The 2,492-nt window shown below is 37.8% G+C and overlaps 1 protein-coding gene across 2 annotated transcripts in view; it reads right to left on the reverse strand.

The window, feature by feature from the left end:
• Nucleotides 1-2,492, reverse strand: part of LOC106874905 (uncharacterized) — a 93,925-nt gene that overhangs the window by 20,239 nt on the left and 71,194 nt on the right. For both annotated transcript variants that reach the window (XR_008264979.1, XM_052971002.1), the window contains one exon: nt 2,143-2,299. Coding sequence is in view for 1 of the 2 variants with exons in the window: in XM_052971002.1 (XP_052826962.1) it covers nt 2,143-2,299 (157 nt within the window). In the remaining variant the exon portion in view is untranslated. The remainder of the gene's footprint in view (nt 1-2,142; nt 2,300-2,492) is intronic.

The raw sequence follows: 2,492 nt of genomic DNA on the forward strand, positions 1-2,492 counted from the left end.
TGTGTGTGTGTGTGTGTGTGTGTGTGTGTGTGTGTGTGTGTGTGTGTGTGTGTGTGTGTTTGTGTGTGTGTATGTGTATGTTTGTATGTGTGTGTGTGTGTGCGTACGTGCGTGTATATGCGTGCGTACGCGCGTGTGTGTGTGCGTTCGTGTGTGTTTGTGTGTTTGTACAGTATGTGTGCGAACACACAATAAGTTTAGTATAGATAATGCATAGTACTAGTCAGCGATATCTATCTTCCATGTAAATATATACGCATTAAGCCTACTGGTATTTATTTGTTTTTCTATATACATATTACACATTAAATGACATAACAGTGTTGCTATGCTATCTACATTTACTGGAAGATATGGAACGAAGTAAAAACTCCCAGATATAGAGAAATTTTAAACCATTACTTGGTGATTCTAGTAAAAATATAAATGGTAAGATTTTCTATATGCACATACATATACAAACAAGGAGACAGTAGAAATCGACCATAAAATAATAAAATAGAAGAGAACACTGTCTTGTACACTAACTGGTGCAACTTACCTGAATGATGATAAAAGTTCAGTGAGGTGGTCAGAAAAATTGTTTAGGCGTTGTCGTGTGGCGAAGAAGCTCGCTTTACAGCGATTCAATCCCACTGCACGATGCCTCGGGCTAGTCTTTCCTATTATAAGGATGTGCCGATCGATGCTTTGTGAGTAAATGTAGTTGACGGACACTCTGTGGAAGTCTGTCTTGTGTATGTGTATGTCTTTATGGCTGTTTGCACACACACCCCTCACTACTTGACAACCTGTGTTGCCTTGTTTATGTCCTCGCAACTTGATGGTTCGGTAAAACAGACCGGTAAAATAAGAAGCACCAGACTTTAAAAAAATAAATACTGAATTCGCCTTTAAGGCGATGCCCCATCATGGCTGCTGTCCAATGATGGAAACAATTAAAAAAGAAAAACAGGTAAATATCAAATCCTAGAGATTGAAATATAGAAGGTATGGAATATAGGAAACAAGAGAAGTTGTGATTATTATAGGAGCGCGAAGCAAATTACAGGAGCGAAAAATCAAGGAATTGTCTGGAGAAATTTCCATAGATAAAATTCAGTATGATACTGAGCAACGACAGAAAAGGCAGCAGTTCATATCTTCTTACCTACAATGATTGAAAGTGCTTCCTAGGTAGGTGTCAGTATTAAACTGCCAGCAATTTAATATTGGTTTTGTATACATACACAACCCCTTAGACTAGTAGTTGAAGAGTATATTCAGTTTTATGGAATCAATTAATTATATTACTGGTACTTAGCCAACGATGAATCCACAACGTGGAATCAATCTTATTAGTTGTACTTAGCTAATGATGAAGTCACTACGTGATTGTTCGTAGACTCACCCACGTCGGAAGATGTGATTCGATAAACATTCGGTTACTATTTTTAGCAGTTCCAGCGATTGTGTAAAACATTTTTCGTTAGCTCCACAAGAGGCTATCTCTATATCAGGCGTTTTAAGTTATACAATAGACACGGGGCTCGAAATTTTTATGGAAAGGGGCTAGTCGATAACATCGACCCAAGTGCTCAGTTGATCCTGAAAGAATGAAAGGCTAAGTAGACCTCGATGACATATGAACACAGAATGTAAAACCGAAACAAATGCCGCTGGGCATTTTTGTCCAGCGCGGTAACGATTCTGCCATCTCAGCACTTTAGAGAGATTATATAAATTGATTTCGAATTTTAACACAAGGTCAGAATTTTCAGGGAGGGACTAGTCGATTACATCGACACCGGTGCTCAACTAATACTTATTTTATCGAACCAGAAAAGATGAAAGCCAAACTCAACTTCAGCGGAATTTGAACTCAGAACATAAAGACGGACGAAATGCTGTCGAGCATTTTGCTCGGTGTACTAACGATTTTGTTAGCTCGCCGCCTTGAAAGAGGTAATATAAATTAAACAGTAGAATCATATGAAATACTTTTCGATGTTTTTTTTTTTTTTGTGTGTGTGTTTTAGTCGGTGGGTGAGAGTAATACTCATGACTCTTTACAGGGCTTTCGAGACTAATAAGAAGTAAGGATTGAGGTAGGCAGGGAGGGGAGAGTGGAGGAAAATAACATTTTTTCAGTCGGATACTTACCTGGGTCCCATTTGTGGCGACGTCACCACTGCCCTGTACCACCGGTACTGTATTAGAAGCGTCCATGTTGGGCAGGACAAGCAATAAAGAGAGAAGGGTGATTAAAGTACCAGATACCATTGTTGAGAGATGGTTGTCAGGTGATCCAAAGTAAAATCTGGAAAAAAGAAAAACAAAATCAAAATAGAGAATCGAATATATATATATATATATGTGTGTGTGTGTGTGTGTGTGTGTGTAAATATATAAAAATAAAAAGATAAAGAGAGCAATGGTAAGGTTGGAGAAGTATTTTATGGATAGAGTCTCAACCTTATATATATATATATATATGCATATATATATACATA

The sequence above is a fragment of the Octopus bimaculoides genome, chromosome 10, assembly GCF_001194135.2.
Source record: "Octopus bimaculoides isolate UCB-OBI-ISO-001 chromosome 10, ASM119413v2, whole genome shotgun sequence".
NCBI lineage: Eukaryota > Metazoa > Mollusca > Cephalopoda > Octopoda > Octopodidae > Octopus > Octopus bimaculoides.